Raw genomic sequence first — 19,412 nt, forward strand, 5'->3', positions numbered from 1 at the left:
TTATAAAACGGAACGCTTCTGTGTAGACCTGAGTAATGGGGTTGTGGGGAGGGGGAGAAACTTAGCTGTGGGCAGCTGGTTCCACCGTTGCCCGTTCTGGGGCTTCTCCCACCTTTCTGTCCAACAGCTGGTACTGGCCACAGTCGGAGACGGGGATAGCGGAATTGCAGGCAACCCCTTTTTATTGTTTTTGTGTAAAGTCAAAGAGGCAGCTTGGAGGAAAGGGACCTGAGAGCCCTCTGTGGCTATTCAGCTGCAGAGAAGCCAGAGGACTGACTGGTTTCGCTTCTCAGATGATATTAGCAGGTAGCAAGGAATGTCTGAAAGCCACTCAACTGCCCGCAAAGCTCAGTAAAGGCTCTTCGAGTTGTTCTCTGAACCTAAGTGGGAGCGGGACCCACACGTTTGGGTTTCGGAGGGTTTGTTCTGTTTAGGGGACAAGGGAACTATTTTGTTCTTAGGTAAAAGATCAGTGACTGGTGGGTGCCGGTGCCCTGCATAACTATACAATAGGATCACCACAGCATTTGCCCCCCCTACCAGTGCAGAAGGTGTTACTCACCTAATTTTTCTAACCTGGAGAAGTCTGATCTCTAGTTTTATGGCCCCCTGCCCCTCTCAAAGGAGCGGGGGCGGGGGGAACAGACTGAGGTCTGTGGAGCAAAGGCTGCTTCTCAAGCTATGTCTGTGCTGGGCCTGACACAATGGATCTGTAACCTCAGCTGGGTTCCCAGGTGCTACTGTGCTATTAATATTAATAATAAAGACTCCAACCCCGTAACTCTGCTCGTCTACCTCTTTCCTGCCTTTAGTCTTTGTTGTAGATCTTGAATCCTTGGTGCCAAGGAGCTCCTTGTCCCCCACTGACTCTGGGAGGGGAAGATGCAGAAATCTAAAATTAACATCTGCGCTTAGAACAAAGCTGGTCTTTCAGACTCTGCAAGTGTGAGAATACTTCCCTTCTCAATAGTGCTTTTCACCCAGTCGTCTGGTATCAGTCCGGCTCCGCGAGATGGAACAGGATCTAGCTCCTGTCTTCGGTACTGAGTGGACCCCCATTACAATAGTATTTGAGCCCCTCGCAATCTGCAGGGCATGGCTGTTGTTCCCTCCGGACAGGTGGGGAACTGAGGCACAGGGAAGCTATGCGACTTACCGGAGGTAACAAAGGGAGTCTGTGGTGGAGCAGGGAATTGCACCCAGATCTCCTAAATCACAGGCCGGCGCCCCACTTCAGCTCTGCCTCTTACAAAGAGGGACACCGCACCCTAAGCCAACACACAGCTCAACTTTTTTTTTTTTCTCTTCTCTCCCCACTCCCCCCCCCCCCCCCGATCCCTTCCCCACTGGTAGTTTCCCCGAGGGGAGGTGCAGCGTTCCTGGAGGTACTGCAATAATACCAGGTCGACGTGTGGCGTGGATGGAGCAAGCTCCTATTCCGTCTCCCTGGCGGAGCAGAGCTCAGTACATCCAGAAAGGTGCATATATTTCACAACGGCAATTCTTCCAGTTGTTTGTTCCTATCTCCTGTGACTTTTTGTGGAGCGTGCATGAGAAGATCCCCGTAAAAGAAAAGAAAAGAGAAGAAAAGAGAAGTCCGGTTCAGTTTCCACTGCCTTAGCGGGTGACGCGCTGGAGAGCTGCTTGTCCCTGTTCCTCGCTCTGAATATAAATCGGTCTCTGAGGAGATTAGACCCCAAAGAGCTTCTGAGGGGCTGGTCCGCTCTAGCTCTGCGGAGAAGAGACCGAGACTGTTAAGACTCTGGGGGTTCCCCGTTTGATATTTAAGTATTGAAAACGTGCCATTTATTGGGGAGGGGCTGTCATCTCAAAGGTTCCTTTGCCTTTCCCTCCCTTCCTTTCGCTGCCTCTCAGACTAGGTAAAGCTGCAAGAATGGATTCCTAGATTTTAAGGGCAGCAGGGACAACGGGATCATTTGATCTGGCCGCCTGTTTAACACAGGCCATAGACTTTTATCCATTTTCCCCTGTACGGAGCCAAATAACGTGCTGGACTATGTTGGCGTGCAGGCCTGATGGCGGGAGAGAGGGAGAATACAACACTGCCCTCAGCAGTTTCTTCCTCTAAGGGGGCACCAATGAACATGCCCAAGCTATCAACTCGGTCGCGTGGGAGCCCTGCAGATGTAGGTGCTTGTCTACCTGGGAACAGTTCCTGCCATGGCCAGAGCGGAATAGCTTTGGAAGCGGAGTAGTAATTTTGGGGACTAAAGTTGCTTTTATTTGGAACAGAGTGCCCGTGTCGGGGGGTGACACTGGAAGAGCTACAGCGCAGTGGTTACTCTGCTTCTAGGAGGCCAGTCAATGCCCCCGTGTAGACGAAAGGCGGCAGCCTTCGTGGGTCACAACAGCCAGCTCTGCTCACTCTCCAGAGCTCACTTCATTTTGGCAGTTCTCTCTCTCTCTCTCTCTCTTCTCTCCCCTTGGGGCTGGTTGTGATTTCACAGCTTGGTGGAAAAACAAAAAACTGCAAGGGAGGGGGAAACAACTCTCTCCCTGAGCCCTGGTCTACGCTTCCAATGGATGTTGGTGTAAAATGCATTCCCTGAGTGACACCTTCTATTGACCTAGCCCCATCTCCCCCCCAACCCCTCCCCCCCCCCCCCGGGTGTAGACTGGGTTCTCCTAGGGAGATAGCTTGGGCAATGGATTTCTCCCAGCCAGGGGCTCACACTCCCAGCGCTGCAGCTGGGCCACTGAAGCATTTAGTGGAGACGCTACCGAGGCGGACGGGAGAAGCTCTTTCAGTGGCATAGGTAGCGTCTCCACAAACCGTTGCCACAAACCAGCCTTTCACAGAAGAAACAACGAGGAGTCCTTGGGGCACCTTAGAGACGAAAACATTTATTTGGGCATCAGCTTTTGTGGGCTATAACTCACTTCATCAGATGCATGGAGTGAAAGGTACAGTAAGCGGGTATAAATATACAGCACATGAAAAGATGGGAGTTGCCTTACCAAGTTGGGGGGCGGGTCAGGGCTCAGGAGGCCACTTCCCAACAGTTGACAAGCAGGTGTGACTATCAACAGAGGGGAAATTACTTGTTGTAGTGACCCAGCCGCTCCCAGTCTCTATTCAGGCCCCGTTTGATGGTGTCAAGTTTGCAAATTAATTCCAGCGCCGCAGTTTCTCCTTGACTCCTCCCCGTTGTTTTTGCGGATACAGACTCGCGGGGCTACCCCTCTGAAACCTTTCACAGAAGAGTAACCCCGAGCACTTCACAGCTGTAAAGCATGTCACACACACTGCATAACGTACTCTCCTGGGAGAGGAGACAAACAGTTTAATCTTTGCTCTGCAGAGCACTGTGAAACGGGCAGCCACCTGAAGCGTCCCGTCCCAAGCCACACCCTAGGAACCAGAAGTTACACAGGAGTGTTTTGAACGTCTGTTACAGAGGATTGGGGCCCTTGCGTGCTGGGTGCAGTACCACACCTACTGCCTTCACTTGAGCTTACAAATCAAAACACATGGACCAGCTGTTGGGTGGGGAGAAGAATACAACCTGTCTATCCGCTCATCAGGCGGTTATTTTTTTTTTATACTATTGAAGGTCACGTGTCTATAAAGAAGTATCTGCCTGATAAACCCCGATTCCCGCCTCCTCCTGCTAAAAGCTCTCACGGCGCAGAGCAGAGTCCCGGCTTTTTAAATAATTCTCCAGTCACACAAAAAGCTCTGCTCGCCCGGCTCCCAGGATTACAACAGACCCTCAACGCAGCCGACCAACCCGCCGCTCCCCACGAGCAAACTAAAGAGTTGAATGCCTGGGGATCGGAAAAGAAAGGGAGCGATTGAATCTGTTTTTGAACCACGATAATCTCCCCGAGGGGAGGTGCACCGTTCCCGGAAAAACTGCAATACCGGGTCGATGCGCGGAGTGGACGGAGCAAGCTCCTATTCCATCTCCCTGTTCCAAAAATCCATTTAATAAATAGTCCTCGGATAGAGGACGTATCAGATATTAAACTGATAAGAACAGATACTACACTTGATCTTAGCCAAAAGGCCGAGAAGCGATACCCCTCCGCTGAGCTGTTCTGCAGCCCACCCGTTCCCACCGCTCTCCACGCCACGGTGACCGCTGCCGCTGAGCGGCCCTAACGCCACAGCCATGCTCCGACCACTTCCACTCGACTCCGACTGCCTTTGCCTTTCCGCTCCATTTTCACCAGTCGGAGCCAACCGCCTCCGGCCTGAAAGTTGAGCTTCAAAACTGCTCCATTCCTCCAGCTTGTTCGCGGTCGCCTTGTCACTCGTTTCTCTGCCCGGAAGATTCTCTCTATTTGCATGAAGCCGGCCCCTTCGCTGCAGCGTGCTGACGGCACCGGCTTGCTCACCCTGGCCTCGCGGCCCCGCTCGCGCCCCCTGCAGCACGCGCGACTCAAGCACTTTTTTTTTTTTTTTTTACCTTCCCCGCGGGAATTCAGTGCGCAGGGCACATGAGCTGCGCCTTCTCTTCGTCCTGCCGGAAGCCTGCAGGTGGCGCTGTTACACACCGGGGAGGGGCCACCCTGGGGCCTGTGCTGGGACCCGCACCTGAAGGGGGGAACAGCAAATTCCGGCTGCCGGCAGGCCCCGCCCCCCAGCAGCGGCAGGCCCCGCCCCCAGCTCCCGGCGGGCCTTGCGGCAGCGGCCGGCGCGCTCGATGCTCGGGTCCCGGCATGGAGCGGGGCGGGCCCGCGCTGGAGCTGAAGCTGTGAGCGGCCCAGGAGATGGGGCTGCCCCCCGGGAAGGTGCCCCCCGACGGGGCCTTCCGCCGGTGAGAGCCCCGGGCCCCCAGCGCGGGACCCCCCCCGTCTCCCGCCCCCCCGGACCCTCCCCCCCAGCTCGGGGCCCCCCCGGCTCCTTCCCCGCCCCCCTCCCAGCGCGGGACCCCCCAGCTCCCGCCCCCCCCGGACCCTCCCCCCCAGCTCGGGCCCCCCCGGCTCCTTCCCCGACCCCCCCCCCCAGCGCGGGACCCCCCCCGTCTCCCGCCCCCCCGGACCCTCCCCCCGGGTCCTTCCCCGCCCCCCCGGACCCTCCCCCCCAGCTCGGGGCCCCCCCGGCTCCTTCCCCGACCCCCCCCAGCGCGGGGACCCCCCCCGGCTCCCGCCCCCCCCCGGACCCTCCCCCCCAGCTCGGGCCCCCCGGCTCCTTCCCCGCCCTCCCCCCCAGCGCGGGACCCCCCAGCTCCCGGACCCTCCCTCCCTCTCCCAGCACTGGCACCCTCCGCCTCCCGCCCCCCGCTCCCCCCCCCCGCATGCTCCCGGTCTCCTTTTGTTCCGCGGGTTTCCGTTTTCCTCCTTGTCGGCGGGCTCCTGCGGCTCCCCCCCCGGCCACCTTTCCCCTGCTCCTTCTGGGTCCCCGCTGTGGGGGCGGCCTCCCTCTCTCCTCGCCTCCTGCCCCCCTGGTCCTCCTCCCCCCTTGGACCCCCCTTGGCTCCTCTGCTCCTTGGTACCTTCCTGCCCCAGCCCCCAGCCCTCCACCTTTCTTCCCCATGGGTTCCCTGACTGCCCTGCTGCCCCCACATCCCCATTCACTGCCCCTTGATTATATCCCAGCTGTGGGGCCAGAGGCCCCCCCCCACACACACACACACACTCCGCTCTCCCCCATAAAAGGGCCTCCCAGCCCCCTGCCAGGTTACCCCCGAGCCCTGTGAGGGGGAGGGAAGGAAAAGGGGGTATCCAGCCCTGGGGCAGGGACGTGGGGGAGGTATACGGCCCTCAACCAAGGGCAACCCATGCTCCTCGTAGGGGTTTCCGGTCGCGTCCCCGTGGGGCTGATGCTGTTGCTCTGTATCCCCAGGATGTGCTCAGGCCAGTGTGCGGAGATCTGGAGATACGTCACCCGGCATGTGCACCACCAGAGGTGAGAGGAATGGGGTTCGGCGCCTTTCCCCTCAAAGGGCCGCTGGCTCCCACCCGGCCCCGGGGCGGGGGTCTGGCTGGCTCAGGGGGGCAGCAGCGGGGAATCGGACATGGGGCCTTCTGCTTTTCAGGTCTCCTCCCAGAGCCAGGGGTAGAACCCAGGAGTCCTGGCTCCCGTCCTCCTCTGCTCTAACCACTGGACCCCCTCTGTTCCCAGAGCCATTGCTGCTTCTGCAGTAGATTCACCCCTCTCTCTTTCCTCACAGGAATGTGAAGAAGATCCGAGGGAACTTGCTGTGGTATCCTTTCCTCGTTCCCCTTTGCCGTGGGGGCTTGTTACTATGGGCAGCTTTTTCACCAAGGGGCCCATCCAGCCCAGTGTCCTGCCCCGTCCCTGCCTAGACCAAGCCCCTGGGCCCATCCAGCCCGGTGTCCCCTATGCCCTATAGGAGCGGGTTTAATTTCCTTGCCGACCCTTGGCTGGCGTCTGTCTCCTGGCCTTGGACCTCGAAGCCTGCTGGCTCCGAGCTCTCCCTGACGTCTGTGTGTCTGTCCGTCTGTCCAGGCCTCTGTCACTCTCTACGTTCAGCCTCCTTTACTCAGGCCTTGCGTCAGGTACCGGCATCTGGAGGAGGCAGAGGTGAGGGGGCCGGTGGAGACTGCTGGGTGGATAGGGGCGTGTGGGTGAGGGCTGTGGGTGGGATGGGACGGGACGGGTGTTGTGGATGGGATTGGGTGTTGCTGTGGTGGGTGGGGGAGTCGGTAGGGGATGGTAATCTGGATTTGGAGGGGCGGGGAAGGGGATCGGGGTGCTGTGAGATGGGATAGAGTGGGTCAGGGTAGGGGATGGGGTCGTGGGGCAAGGTGAGGATCAGGTGGTGCTGCGGGGTGGAATAGGGTGGGAGCAGTGGGTGGGAAGTGAGTCGGGGTGGGATCGTGGTGCAGAGGGGTCCTATGGCATGGGATAGGGTGGGGGAGAGTGGGTGCCTTGTTGCTGAGCTGTGGATCTGGGAGATGAGGGTGGGGGATTGGGATTGGGGTGCTGCAGGGTGGAACAGGGGCCTTGCCGTGGGATGAGCAGGATGCCTGGGTCTATAGCAGTCGGTGTCTCCCCCTCCACACAGGGAAAGCCCGGTGGGTCAGAACCAGAGCAGGAGCGGCGCCAGCAGCTTGCCCAGGGCGTGGCCCGCCTGCGTGGGGAGCTGCAGCAGCTGGACCTGCAGATGGAGACAGCCCAGCGCGAGGTCATGGCTGACGGTAAGGGGGGAGCCCCAAGGATCTGGGAGGCGGCGTAGTCTGTGCCTCCAGCGCTCTACCCCAGGCCATTGCTCTGGGGGTGGGGGGCACAAAGTCCACCCCAGTCCTCCCATCTGTTCTCCCCCAACACCCAGTGGGATCGTCCCCCTGCAGCCCAAATCCATTTCCCCCCATTTCTTTGTGGGGGGCGGGGCAGGATTGTTCCCTTGCCTTGCCGTCTTTGGGGGTAGCATCTCCCCACGTGGTCTCTTCCCCATCCGCAAGGTTCCCGTGGCCCCTGGGGCTGCTGATTTTCCCCCATGGTCCCTCCCCAGACAATCACCTGTGGGGTTCACACCCATCACCTCAGGACTCCTGGGTTCTGGGAGCGGGGCAGGGGGGTGGGAGAGGCTGGGAGCCAGGACTCCTGGGTTCTATCCCCAGCTCTGGGAGGGGAGTGGGGCCTTGTAGTTAGCGTCTGGGGCTTGGGGTGAGGTTTCCCTGATGGTCTTTCTGCTCCGACCCCGCAGAAGTCTCCCTGGAGGCGGCCCAGGAGCGGATCCGTGACGCCCAGCGCCGCTCCCTGCTGCTCAAGGCCTATGCGGCCCGCCTGGCCAAGGAACGCCAGCAGCTGCAGGGCAGCGTAGCACAGCTGAGGGGGCGGCTGGAGCAGCTGAAGGACATCAGCAGGTGTGTGGGGGGTGGTTCCGTCCTTAGCGTGGGGTCCCCACTGCTCCTGGTCGCGTCCCCCGGAATCCTTTGCTTCTGAAGCACTATCCGGTGGACATCTCTGCTGGGCAGTAGCTCCCAGAATCTTTTGCTCCTTGGTAGGGGGTCCCATGGCAGGTGGCATTAGGGATTGGGGATTGCCTATCCTGGGTAGCATCTCTCAGTATCCTTTGCTCCATGGCAGGGTCCCGCTGGGTATGGGGGGGGGGGGGATGTCTTGAACTGTGCTCCCCCTTCCTCTCCTTCCCCTTCCCCCCCCCCCCCCCCCCCAATTTTCACAGCCTCCTCTGGTCTCTGCAGAAAGGCCAAGGTGGAGCTGACGGTGGGAGGGAAGCTGCCTGACCTCGGATTTGCTGGCTTGGAGCCTGAAGTACTGGTGAGTACTCCCTGCTGCTCAAGGCCTATGCCTGGCCTGGAACGCCAGCAGCTGCAGGGCAGCGTAGCACAGCTGAGGGGCGGCTGGAGCAGCTGAAGGACACCAGCAGGTGTGGGGGGGGTGGTTCCGTCCTTAGCGTGGGGTCTGCAGGTTTCTTGAGGGACATCGTGTCTTCCCCACCCCGGTAACCCGTCCGCGTGTCTGTCCCTGTCTCCGCAGCGGGACGTGCGGACGGCCTGCCAGCTGCGCTTCCACTTCCTGAAGTCACTCTTCGAGCACAGCACATCTGGGGCCGTCCCGTAAGACCCTGTGAGCTCCCCTGCCCTCTCCTTCCCCCGTGCTCTGTTTCTGACCCGCCTCATGTGTCTCTCTCTTACCAGCAGGACAAGCGAGGAGCTGCTGGACGCGTCCTACCAGCACTGGCTGAGCACGGTGGAGGTAACGGAGGGGAGGGAGGGACCCTAGGGACGGCTCGCCTGCTACAGAGATGCAACCACCTCTGGGAGGGGCAGCTGGGCGCCCCTTAGCGCCGGGCTGGGGCATTGAGGCAGCCCTGACTGCCAGGGGAGAGCCCCCTGCCCTGCTCCCTGCAGCGCTGCGCCCTCTAGCCCCGTATGGGGCATTGGAGCCAGCCGTGAGGGAAAGTACAGCGTCCCTGGCCCACTCTGGCTCATCCCACCTCTCTGCCTACGCAGGACATCGTGGGTTCCTACCCTCCCAACCATGTCCTGGCAGCCCTGGAGCACCTGGCCCTGGAGAACACCCTGCAGATGCAGGAGCTCACCAGCCGCATTGACATTCCCCGCGACGTAGAGGCCCTCAAGTGGGTACCGCTAAGGGGCTGACAGTGTGGGGGTGTGGTGCTGTACGGAGCTATCGCCCCCCAGTGGTGGTGGCTTGTACTTGGGGGTGGGGGCAGAGTCAGAGCTCGAGAGAGAGGGGTGCTGTGGGGCTTTGGCCCCCTGGTGGTGTCAGCTTGTACTGCAGGGAGCAGAGTCTGGGCTCTGGGGCCTGTCACCCCAGTGGTGCTGCAGTGACCCATGACACCAATGCTGGGACCTGTATCTCTGTCCTCTGACCTGCAGGTTCCGCTACGAGAGCTCCCGTCTGGAAGACCTGGCGGGGCCGCCAGCAGCCCTGCCCTCAGTCCGGGGCCTCATACAGGTGAGTGGGGGCATGGGGAGGGGCAGGCAGGGCCGCATGTGGGGGCTGGGCAGTGCCAGTGGCTAGGATATAGTGCGGGGGAGGGAGCCACATCCGGGGCTCCTGGGGTCTGGGATATATCAGGGGGAAGGGGCTGTATCTCAGTGCTGGGGGGTCCCAGGGACAACAGGGCCCATATCTCCAGCTGGGTTATAGTGGGGGGAGGGGGCAGAGTCCCCTGGCCCCTCCTTACCTGCTCCCTCCCCCGGCTGCAGGAAGGCTGGAGCAGGTGTGAGGAGCTGTGGGTGCAGCAGCTCCCCCTACAGGCCCGGGAGCAGCACTGCACGGCCCAGCTGGCCTCCCTCGTGCAGGAGATGCACCGGCTGGTGGCGGACGGCTCGGAGCACGCGATCCTCGCCAGGTAGCTGCTGCAGGCCCTGGGAGACACCCCGCCCCCTGAACACAGGGACGGGGAGAGAGAGGGGAGCAGGTGAGATGGCTCAGGTGTTCAGGTGGGAGCAGCCGGGGCAGTTCTCCCTGCCGGCGGAGCACCGCCAGGGCCTCACCTTGCAGCAGTGGCTGGAGCGCTGGACCCTGGCCCTCAAGACCCTCCAGCAGCACAGCTGGGCCTGATGGCCCCGTCCTGCCTGGGAGGGGTTTGGGGAGCCCCGCCCCCAAAGGGGTGCAGTTGTAGGTAGCCACACCTGTGTTAGGGAAGGAGTGTGGGTCCTCTGCGCTTTAATAATCTGTCCCCGCAGCGCAAAGCACAGCTGCACAGGACGTGGGGCAGGGTCTCGTTGGATTAGCCATCACTTCCTGCAACGCTTGTCTCGGTTCCCGTGGCGGATGGCTCCGTTGAGCGGGACGCAGTTGAGCCGGGCTCGGGGGATGAACCGCGAGTCGGCGAAGCGGGTGAAGCCGCCCCTGGCGAGGAAGTGGTTGCTGGCATCCCACTTGCTGGTCAGTTCGAAGGCTTTTCCCTGGTCCGGCTTACGCTTCAGGGCTTCTATGTACAGCGAGTGGATGGCTGCCTTCAGGGTCCTCTCCAGCAGGCCCCTGGCGCTCGGGGTGACGATGGTGTTGTCCTCAGACCTGATCTGCGGCACCCGGGCCCGCTCTTTTCCTCCCCCCGACCCCAGTCCCCTACCGCAGGGCAGGCAAGCTCCCCACTCCCCCACCTCTTCCCGCAGCCTGCTGGGTGCCTGCCCCGTCTCCTCTCCCTCCCTGCCGCCCATCAGCTGAGGGCCCTGGCAAGGGAGGGGGAACCACAGCGCGCTCCCTGCTCCGGGGAGGAGGCGGAGAAGAGTTGGGGATGGGGTCTTGGGGAAGGGGGGTGGAATCTGGGCAGGGGGCTGGGAGCACCCCCACGACCCTAGCCCCTGCCCCCAGCCCTCTGCTCTGACCGCTGCACCCCCCCATGAACTCAGCCCTGACTCCAGCACCCTGCACACATACCCAGCCCCCCTGTCCTGACTCCAGCACCCCACACACAGCCCCAGCCCCCCCCATGCCTTGGCTCTTGCACCCCCCACATTCCCACCCCCACCCCTCGCACCAAATGGGAGCTGCCCAGCTACGCACTCCGCACCCAAACCTCCTGCCCTAACCCTGAGCTCTCTCCCTCATTCTAGCTCCTGGCCAGACCCTACACCCCAACCCGCAGCCTCCTCCTTCACTCCCACCCTCAGCTCAGTGCAGAGAGAGGAAGCGAATAGGCTAGAACCAGGGAGAAGGAAGGTACCCACTCTATGTGGGCGGGACCCAGATCCCAGACTGGAAGCGGGATGAGTGGGGCCGACACCCGGGACCCTGGCTGGCAGGAGCCGGCGGACGGAACCCGAGACCGGCAGCGGGCTGAGAGGTGCCCCTGGGGAGAACCTGCTGCTTAAAAGAATTAAAAGTCAGCTGCCTCGTGTGGCTGCGGGTCTGTTCCCGGGAGCTGGGGGGTCAGCGGGTCAATCCCCGCCCCCGGCACCCGCTGCTTTCTCCGTCCGCACGAGCTGCCTCGCTCCTCTCGCCGCTGCCGCCGGACGCGGCTGATCTGCATAACCCCGCCCCCCGACAGGGGACCCGCCCCGCCCTGGGTGCTGTGCTCCGCCGCAGCCCCCCTGCCCCTCTCGGCCCCGCCCAGCTCTCGGCCTCAGCCCCGGGGGGCGCCTCCGGCCGCCACTGGTCCAGCCACCGCCCTGGACTCAGCTCGGGGAGCCCGGCAGCGAGAGCCGGGCTGTGCATGGAGGGGAGTTTCTGGGGGTGCGGGGTGTGCAGGGGCGACGGAATTTCCGGTCCCTAAAAGGGGGGGGCACCAGCGCCGGAACGTGGCCACCCCCCTCCCGCGGCTCCCCTTCCTCCGAGCCCCCACCCTTGCCGCTCCCCATCCCTCAAGGCCCCGCCCCTTCTCCCAAGTTCCCCCCGGAGCTTCACTTTCTCCCCGATCTCCTGCCCTCATGCCGCCTCTTCCCCTGAATCCCCGCCCCTGCACTGACCCTTCCCCCAAGGCTCTGCCCGGTGCCGCCCTTTTTCCCCAATTCTCCAACCCCGCATTGCCCTTTCCCCCAGACTCCGCCCCCACACCGCCCCTTTTCCCCAAATCCTGCCTCACACCACCCCTTCCCCCCATCCCCGCTCCCGCATTGTCCTATCCCTCCAGGGCCTGCCCCTGCCTCGCCTCTTCCTCCAAGGATCCGCCCTCGCACCGCCCCTTCTACCGCGGCCCTGCCCCCGAACCGCCCCTTCTACCGAGCTCCCACTCTTGCACCGCCTCTTCTCCCAGTCCCGTCCCCGCCCCTTCCCCTGAGTCACCACTGCCACGCTGCCCATTCCCCCCAAGTCCCTGCCCCCTCACTCACCCTTCCCTCTAATCCCCACGCCTGCACCGCCCCTTCTCCCGAGTCCCCACTGCCACGCTGCCCCTTTCCCCCCCGATTCCCCTGCCTTGCACCGCCCCTTCACCTGAGACCCCGCCCATGAACCGCCCCTTCTCCCGAGGCCCCGCCCCTGCACTACCCAGCAGCCCAGGAGCAGGCGAGAGTGGGGAGGCAGGAGGTGTGACTAAGCGGGACTGTTCTTATTTCCTCTGAATAGTGTGGAGGTGCCTCAGTTTCCCCTATGCAGTTCTTAAGTATGTATGATCGTTGCAGCGCCCTAGAGGGCAGGTGTGTGCAGGGGTCTGGACACAGAGAATGGCCGACACCCTGTTTCCTGGCAACTGATGGCCTGGTCCTTCCACCCTGCAAGGTGAGAGCTAAAGGGCTGGAGAACAAAGGAATCAGGCGCCCTCCTGGCCTGGGACAGGGGCAAAGCCCAGAGGAGGAGGGGCTGGAGGGAGTTTCAGTTTGGGGCTGGCTGGAGACATGGAGTGAAGGGCAGACGTGGTTGTCTGGCTCACTGCCCCCCAAAATGGACCCAGCTGAGGGGTCCTGTTCTCTGCCCCTACAAGCTCTGTGTGAGACGATGTTCCTGTCGTCTAATAAACCTTCTGTTTTACTGGCTGGCTGAGAGTCCCGTCTGAGCGTGGAGTTGGGAGGCAGGACCCTCTGGCTTCCCCAGGACCCCGCCTTGGCAGACTCGCTGTGGGAAGCGCACGGAGGGGCAGAGGATGCTGAATGCTCCGAGGTCCGACCCAGGAAGGTGGAAGTTGTGTGAGCTGTGTGTCCTGGAGACAGTCTGCTCACAGAAAGGAGACTTCCCCAGAGTCCCGACGGGCTTCGCAGGGAGCAGTTCCAGAGCATCTCCCGGGGACTCCGTGACAACTGGTGGCAGCGGTGGGATCTACTGCACCCCGTGGATGGCGCTTCCTGCAGTAAGTGGTTGGGGAGCAGTAAAATGAAGGGGGATTGATGAGAATCAGGCGTGCTGAAGGCTCAGAGAGGAGCAGTTTTGGGGGGCGGTTAACCCCTGGGAGTGTGTGACCACCGAGAAAGACTGTGCAGTAATGGGGTCCCCCTGGGGACTGCGGTGAGCAGTGTCAGGGGCGGAGGAGCCTGCGGCTTGGCCCTGGGAGAGAGAAGGACTTTTGCAGTAACAGGGTTCCCCTGGGGATTTCAGCGAGCGGTCCCAGGGGCGGAGGAGTCTGCAGCTCGACTATGGCACAGAGGTGGTGACCTCGAGAAGGGCTGGCACACTGGGGTTCTCCCTGGAAACCGTGGGGAGCTGAGAACGCACAGGCCTGTGAGTCCACAACAACTTGGGAATAGTGGCGTGATGGCCTGTGGACACTGTAACCCTGTGCAAAAAGAGGGTTGAGCATTGGAAAGTTCACCAAAGCACAGTTCATCGTGCAGCTGGAGGAGGATGACCGCTCTAAGGAACAGATTCCTGACCCCAAATGGGGCTACAGCAGGATCTGGGAGCAGCTGGAGTGGTAGCCAGGCATCCCGAAGACTCCTGTCCCCGACCAGACGGGGGTCTTCACGATCGGGTTCCCCATCGGGGGATTGGAGACGGATGGGATTGGAGCTGAGTCCGAGAGAGCAAGAGGACTGAGAGAGACGGCGAGAGCCCGAGAAAGAGCTGCAGCAGCAGCATGAACTGGCGATGGTGGAGCGGAGAGGCCTAGGGGACCTCCCAGGGGTGAGTGGGGATAGACCTTGGGGGGGCCAGTTCCACAGGGAACCTCCATACTAAATTGCTGCCCCTCGTTAAGGAGGTGGGGATGTGGATGCCCACCTCACTGCCTTTGAGCAGGCTGGCAATTTGAACAAGGGGGACCCTGTGGAAAAGCCCTGGTGTCTAGCTCCCTTTCTGGGTCCCAAGGCCGTAGACTCCGTCAGCCAGATGGGTGGAGAGGTGGGCAGGCTCCCACCCCTGGTCCCAACCTATATGTCTGTGTGGAGTTTCTTGGGGTCAGGACCCTCGGACCCCCAGTGGGAGCGGAAGGTGATGGTCGATGGGGAGACATTCCTGGGGTGGCGAGATCCTGGGACAGAGAGAACTGTTGTCAGACCCCTGGTGGTGCAGCATCAGATGCTGAGGGGCTGTGTGAGCTGGGTGAGGGTCCCAGGGACGAAGCCCCTCGCCCTGCCTATGGCCCAGGTCCCTGTGCAGACCCAGGAGGGGTGGGGCTGGCTGGTCGTTGGGGTTCTCCGGGACACCAGCTGCGAGACCCTGTTGTGGGGTGACTGTGTCTCTTTGGGACAGGATCCAGGCCTGGCTCCTGTAACGGCCAAGTGTTTGAATTTGAATCCAGGGAACCCATCGGCGGAGAGGGAAATGGTCAGTGAAAATGCAGATGACCTGGCTGGCAGCGGGGAGGAGGTGCTAGGTTCAGGATACCTGCATGCCTGTAACCAGACCCCTGGGGCTGGGTGGGACAGAGAGATGCTCCCTGCCCTCTTGCACACCGGAGAGGGGGCTCACGCTGGCTCTGATGCAGTGAGGAAAGCAGCGAGCTCGCTGCCTACCCCCACTGGGACAGCAAGGGCAGCGCTGAGCACAGTGGGAGCTGAGACCCCAGCTGAGTGGGGGGGAGACAGGCAGGGCAGGGGATCTGTGGGGAGTGGCAAGGTGCTTGGTAAGGAAAGTTTGGATGAGCCTAGGCAGCCTTGTGTGCTGATGGCTGTGTCTAGTCAGCAGTGTGGGAAGGCGAGGAGAGTGTCCCTGGACCTTACCTGTTACCTGGGTCAAGAAGTGTGACAGTGAAGGAAACGTGCCTGTGTCTGTCAGGGGTATTGACTTGCCTATGGTGGGAGCTACCCTGATCTCCAAGCAGTTGTCTGTGGACAGCCTTGTGTGCTGGGACAAGGGGAATGAGACCCCAAGCTGTGTGTCTGGTAAAGAGAAAGTGTGTCCGGCTCTTCTTTGTCTGTGGAGCAGACAGAAGGGGCCTTTCAGCCTGTGATAGTTGAGGGCAGTGCAGTTGTCTCAGAGTTGGTTCTGGATTCAACTGAAGCCCAGGAAGGGAATGGTCCTAAGTTTGTGTCTGCTCGGGAGAATGGCCCTGTAACTAGGTCGCATTCAGTTAGTGTCTATGCAAAATCCCAGAGACCAGACAATTCTGGAGCTTGTATTTTGCCCATTGCTAGTGTGTGGCTGGGAAAGGGTGTAGCAACTCTGTCTAATCAGAGTGAGACTCTAACCAGGGCACAAAGAGAGCAGAAAGGTGATTTGATTGTGTTACCTACTAAGGGTGTGGAAACCTGTAGCAAGAAAGAAAAGATTCCTGAGCTTGTGTGTGGCAAAGGGAAGGAGAAGGCTTCTAACCTTTTATCTAGGAAATCTGTCAGTTTGTCTGAAAGGGGATTGTGTAGGAATCCGCCTGATGGGCCAGAGGTAATTCTGGATGTCAGTGAGACCCAGAAAGAGGCTGTTGTTGCTCAGGAAAGTGTTCCTCTAGAGCAAGCCCTAGGTAAAGAGGGTAAGAGCAGAATTTCTGTGAAGGGTGAATTGTTGCATTGAAAAGCCCCTAGGGAAAGGAATCCTCATGGAGTCTTTGCAAGCAGTTGACTACAACTGAAGGGTGTGAAAGTGATTTAATCAAGAAACTTTCAGTTCCTAACAGCCAGAAATTTTCTGTTGTGAATGAAGCCACTGACTTTCCTGTTGAAAGATCCAGTGTGGATAGCTTTGAGAAGGTCTCGGATAGAGTGAAAGCTATTAAGAAAGTTACAGTCCTCTAACCAAGTGGCTGTGTTTGGCCAGCTTGTTGGGGAGACAAGGTTGTTGAGAAAGGGATGTCTCCATGCTAGTTCTGTAAGTGAACAGTATGTGGCCCAGGTCAAGATGGGGACTCTTAACCAAGACAGCCCGAATTGCAGCCCTCCAGACTAGAGCGCTGGGAGAAGACCCGATCCCAGTTTGATCCCCGGGGGTTTTGGGGTAGCAAAAGGCACGGGCCGCATAAACCTTCCCACATGTGGCATGCGAGTGCTATCGACCACCCCCGACCTAAGCCAGGGCAAGAAACTGGAAGGGCCTGGTGTAACTCCCACCAAGGAACAGGAGATGCTGGGGCATCCATGCCTGGGCGGACTCGCTGTGGGAAGCGCACGGAGGGGTAGAGGATGCTGAATGCTCCGAGGTCAGACCCAGGAAGGTGGAAGTTGTGTGAGCTGTGTGTCCTGCAGACAGGCTGCTCACAGAAAGGAGACTTCCCCAGAGTCCTGACTGGCTTCGTGGGGAGCAGTTCCAGAGCATCGCCTAGGGACTCCGTGACAGGAGGGCAGAAACTTCCTGAAGAAAAAGACTCCGGTCCCAGCCCCCTGTTCTGCCCCACACTTCCCGGGTGCCCTCGGGCACATCACTCAGTCTCTCTGGGCCTCAGTTCTCCCATCCGGGAAATGGGGCTGGTGGCGCTTCCCGCCGTCGCAGGAGCCTGGGAGGAGAACTACCCTGCGGGTTGGGAAGAGGCTCGGACCCTGGGGTAATGGGCGAGGGGCGCAGGGGGAGCGTCTTAGCACCATCGTTTGGTATCTGGAGTCTGTCTGGAAACAAAATATTTCCCGAAAGTCATTCTAAAAACCTGTATCCAGCCACAGCCTTGGGAAATATTTAACAAAGCTGCATGTTTTTCCCTCGTGTAGCCTGCCCCCGACCCGGCACCAGCCCCCAGTTCTGCCCCCTTCCTGCCACCGCAGCCCCATCTCACCTCCTGACCCTCTCTGGGTGCCCTGGGCCCCTCTTAGCAGGGGGCTGTCCAGGAGGGTGCAGGGGGAGGGGGGTCTCTCCTTGCAGCCATGGGCAGGGCGTGGGGTCTGGTGGATGTCCAGCCCCTCTGGACACACCTGCCAGAGACCCCCAAAAAACCCACTAGTTTCCTCCACATGTGGGGATGGGCTCCTACTTTCTGACTTGGGCTGGGGCGTGATGGGGGGTGCTTCTGTGATGTCAGAGCCCCAGGCGAGAGGGGCTCAAATCATGACTCTGAAGTGGCAGGGCAGCCTCCCTCCCACCCCCCGACCATGCTCACATTTGGCTAGGGGGCTGGGCTGGGATCTCTAGGGAGGGAGACATAGGAAAAAACAGCTGCCACTATGGAACCCAGGGGTCCTGGCTCCCAGTCCCCTGCTCTAACCTCTAGACCCCACTGCGTGCCCAGAGCTAGGGAGAGAACCCAGGTGTCCTGGCGATCAGCCCCCACCCTGCTGTGACCACTAGACCCCACTCCCCTCCCTGGGTGTTACAGGGGTAACCATGTCTGTGTCCCAGCTCTGCTCAGGGCCTGGACTGATTTTCCCAAAGTGTTTCCTTCTGAATCTATCACATCTGCCCCCCCCCCCCCCCGTACTGCCCACCCGCCTGTGGGGGCACCAGCACGGTGACTGTTCGTGATGGGAAATCATCCAAGCTGGCCCCAGGGAGACGTCTGTGCTCTGACACACCCAGGGCATATGCTAGCCCACCCCCAAAAGAGAGGGACAATCACTGCCCCCCACACTGGAATATTCACAATCTTGCTCAGAGACATAACCGCACACAGTTCACTCCCACTGCTCCCAACACAAGGACCTCCCACCCCATGCAGCATGTGCTGAGGCCTGTGGAACTCACTGCCACTGGACAGCTACCCATGGGAATGGACCATTCCAGGAGACCAATAGACATAGCTGTGGCAACAGATGAGGATGATCTCCTAGTGTCTGACCCAGGCTGAGACTGGGCTAGAGGGGCCCATGGCTCAGATCTAGAGGGGTCTATCCAGCAGCGGGCAGTGTGACCCACACACAAACCCCCCGGAAGCACCTTTCTTAGCGGATCTCCCAGGCCATCCCGCACATTGCAACGCGGCCCCACCCCCTTGCTCCCACACACTGGCGGGTTGGGTAACTGCTGAGGGATATGCAAGAGGGAGTCAGAGCCAGGGAGAGAACCCAGGAGTCCTGGCTTGCCCCTCTCTGCCCCTCCCACTCTAATCACTAGACCCCCACTCCCTTTTTAGATGTTAGGCTCGCTGCCTCTTCTATCCCTCTCCATCTGCCCATCCCTTTGCTGCAGGTTTTTGGGGTGTCACCCCTGTTCTGTACTCCTCCAGTGCAGCCCAAGGCCTTCCCTCCCCCCAACCACATATCCTCTCCCCCCTGGTACTGGATCATCTGCCTGGTCCCCCCGCTCCCTCTCGGGGTGCGCTGGGCGGCGTGGCTGGGGATTCTGCAATGAGCCAGCACCAGACAACGTGGAACGCAAACCACAAGCCCTGCCCCGCCTGATCTGCCCTCCAGGTACATCGGAGCCCAGCGCCCTGCACCTCCACCCTGCTGAGCCACAGGGGGCGAGCTGAAGCCCCCCACCACACTCTGCAGACAAAGACTGGGGGGAGGGATAGCTCAGTGGTTTGAGCATTCGCCTGCTAATCCCAAGGTTGTGAGTTCAATCCTTGAGGGGGCCATTTGGGATCTGGGGCAAAAATTGGGGATTGGTCCTGCTTTGAGCAGGGGGTTGGACTAGATGACCTCCTGAGGTCCCTTCCAACCCAGATATTCTATGATTCTATGATGGTCAGGCCAGCCAGCCCTTGTAGGATGAGGGACTCTCCACTGGAGTTGACAGTATGGGGGCTGTGATGCGTGGAGAAGCAGTTGTCACTGCAGCTGGCAGAGGGCAGCAGAGCATGCACACACACAATTGCAAACATACACAAACACAAGCATGAATCCAGCCACACACACACACACATTACTAACATACACCAACACCCGCACAGCCACACACACAACCCCCCACCCCATACCTACACAAACACCATTCCACACACAAAACCCCTGCAGAACCCAATTCATACACAAACGTGCACAAATCCATACACTCACTCACACACACCCCTTTCCCCTCCTATACACACAATTTCAGTCACTGTGACACTTCAATTGGATGGGGGTGTCTATTCTCTGCCCCCCCAGGGCAAATAGGGGGTGGATTGGGGGCCAAGGGGGCACAATCCAATGCCAGTCAAGAGGGTGTTGGGGGAGGGGGCCGTGGTTTCTGCACCACATGGTTCCTGGCACAGGCTTTTTTGAGGATTTGCATTTCTTGGTAGTTTTTACCCCATTACCACTTCCTGCCCAGCCCCCTCCTGCTGTGTGAGATGGTTAACGGGGAGATGGGAAGAACCCAGGAGTCCTGG

The 19,412-nt window shown here is 60.3% G+C and overlaps 1 protein-coding gene and 1 non-coding gene across 2 annotated transcripts; one reads left to right on the top strand and one right to left on the bottom strand.

The window, feature by feature from the left end:
- Window positions 1-3,852: 3,852 nt before the first annotated feature.
- Window positions 3,853-4,043, bottom strand: LOC142070090 (U2 spliceosomal RNA). The gene has a single exon (XR_012666022.1). It is a non-coding gene; the product is annotated as a U2 spliceosomal RNA (small nuclear RNA).
- Window positions 4,044-4,632: 589 nt separating this feature from the next.
- On the top strand, window positions 4,633-12,855 carry LOC142070066 (HAUS augmin-like complex subunit 5). Its single transcript, XM_075123041.1, has 13 exons — window positions 4,633-4,784; window positions 5,813-5,875; window positions 6,141-6,173; window positions 6,440-6,514; window positions 6,999-7,131; window positions 7,641-7,800; window positions 8,140-8,215; window positions 8,435-8,514; window positions 8,596-8,653; window positions 8,911-9,038; window positions 9,301-9,379; window positions 9,634-9,779; window positions 10,117-12,855. Exons 1-13 carry the CDS (start codon window positions 4,671-4,673, stop codon window positions 10,598-10,600), a joined length of 1,629 nt encoding a protein of 542 aa, XP_074979142.1. The 5' UTR covers window positions 4,633-4,670; the 3' UTR covers window positions 10,601-12,855.
- Window positions 12,856-19,412: the final 6,557 nt, after the last annotated feature.

Source organism: Caretta caretta, chromosome 24 (assembly GCF_965140235.1).
Source record: "Caretta caretta isolate rCarCar2 chromosome 24, rCarCar1.hap1, whole genome shotgun sequence".
Taxonomy (NCBI): Eukaryota; Metazoa; Chordata; order Testudines; family Cheloniidae; genus Caretta; species Caretta caretta.